At 38.8% G+C, this 947-nt stretch overlaps 1 protein-coding gene across 1 annotated transcript in view; it reads right to left on the bottom strand.

The window, feature by feature from the left end:
- ZWILCH (zwilch kinetochore protein) overlaps positions 1-947 on the bottom strand; it is a 35,109-nt gene that overhangs the window by 30,606 nt on the left and 3,556 nt on the right. Inside the window, exon 3 of the mRNA XM_004711936.2 lies at positions 3-59. Within this exon, the coding sequence (XP_004711993.1) occupies positions 3-59 (57 nt within the window). The remainder of the gene's footprint in view (positions 1-2; positions 60-947) is intronic.

Here is a 947-nt window from a genome sequence, read left to right as displayed (position 1 = left end):
AAAATGTTCTTCAGGGGGTTTGGCTGACCTTTGCTGATGAGCTGCACCTGGACATCAGTCTGTCAAAAAAAATGTCAAGCAATGGCACACATAACACAGCTACCATCCAAACATTTAAATACAGAAAGGCCAGTTCTCCAGTAAGTTTGATTTTATGCTGTGCCCACATTCTCCCTCATGCTTAGAAAAGCTAGCTTGTAGACAGTATGTATTTTTTTCTGTTACACTTGCATTACTTATTTACTATATAGATCACTACTTTTACTAACCTGGTTGGTGTAGATTCTTCTAGACTTTTTTCAGGCATGTAAATAAATCCATTGAGATAAAAATGGATTAATCATTTAGGCATCTGCTAGTTCGGATTTTAAGAAAAACAGGCTACTTGAACAGTTTTATACCAGGGACCTTTTCCTAGTTCATTAAATATCTTTGGCTCTTAGGACGATAGCTCTTCCAACACATTATCAATTATTCTAAAACCAACCTCACTGGCATTGTGTTGATTCTGACTCATGGTGACCCTCTAGGGCAGAGTGGAACTGCTCCCGCGTATTTTCAAGACTGTAACTCTACAGGTGTAGAAAGCCTCATCTTTCCCCTGGGAATAGCTAGTGGTTTCAAACTGCTGACCTTGTGGTTAGCAACCCAAAGCATAATACACAGTATGATCAGCGCTCCTATGATCAATTACATAGGGGGAAAAACAAAACACAACAGATCTGTGGTCGCCAAGGCCTGGGAGTGGGGAAAGGTTGACTACAAAGTACAGAAGGGCATTTTTGTAGATAACAGAAATAGTTTGTATCTTATGGGGAAGTTACATGACTGAATGCAGAGGTCAAGGCTCAGAACTAGACCCTAAAAGGGTAAATTTTTTAATGTAAATGTATTTTTAAAAATTATTTTATTGGGGGCTCGTACAATTCTCATCACAATCCATACAT

Source organism: Echinops telfairi, unplaced genomic scaffold (assembly GCF_000313985.2).
Source record: "Echinops telfairi isolate 266 unplaced genomic scaffold, ASM31398v2 ScPeMD7_7475;HRSCAF=8513, whole genome shotgun sequence".
Lineage (NCBI taxonomy): Eukaryota > Metazoa > Chordata > Mammalia > Afrosoricida > Tenrecidae > Echinops > Echinops telfairi.
Note: the sequence above shows the minus strand (reverse complement) of the source record. Positions and strands in the feature narration are given on the sequence as shown.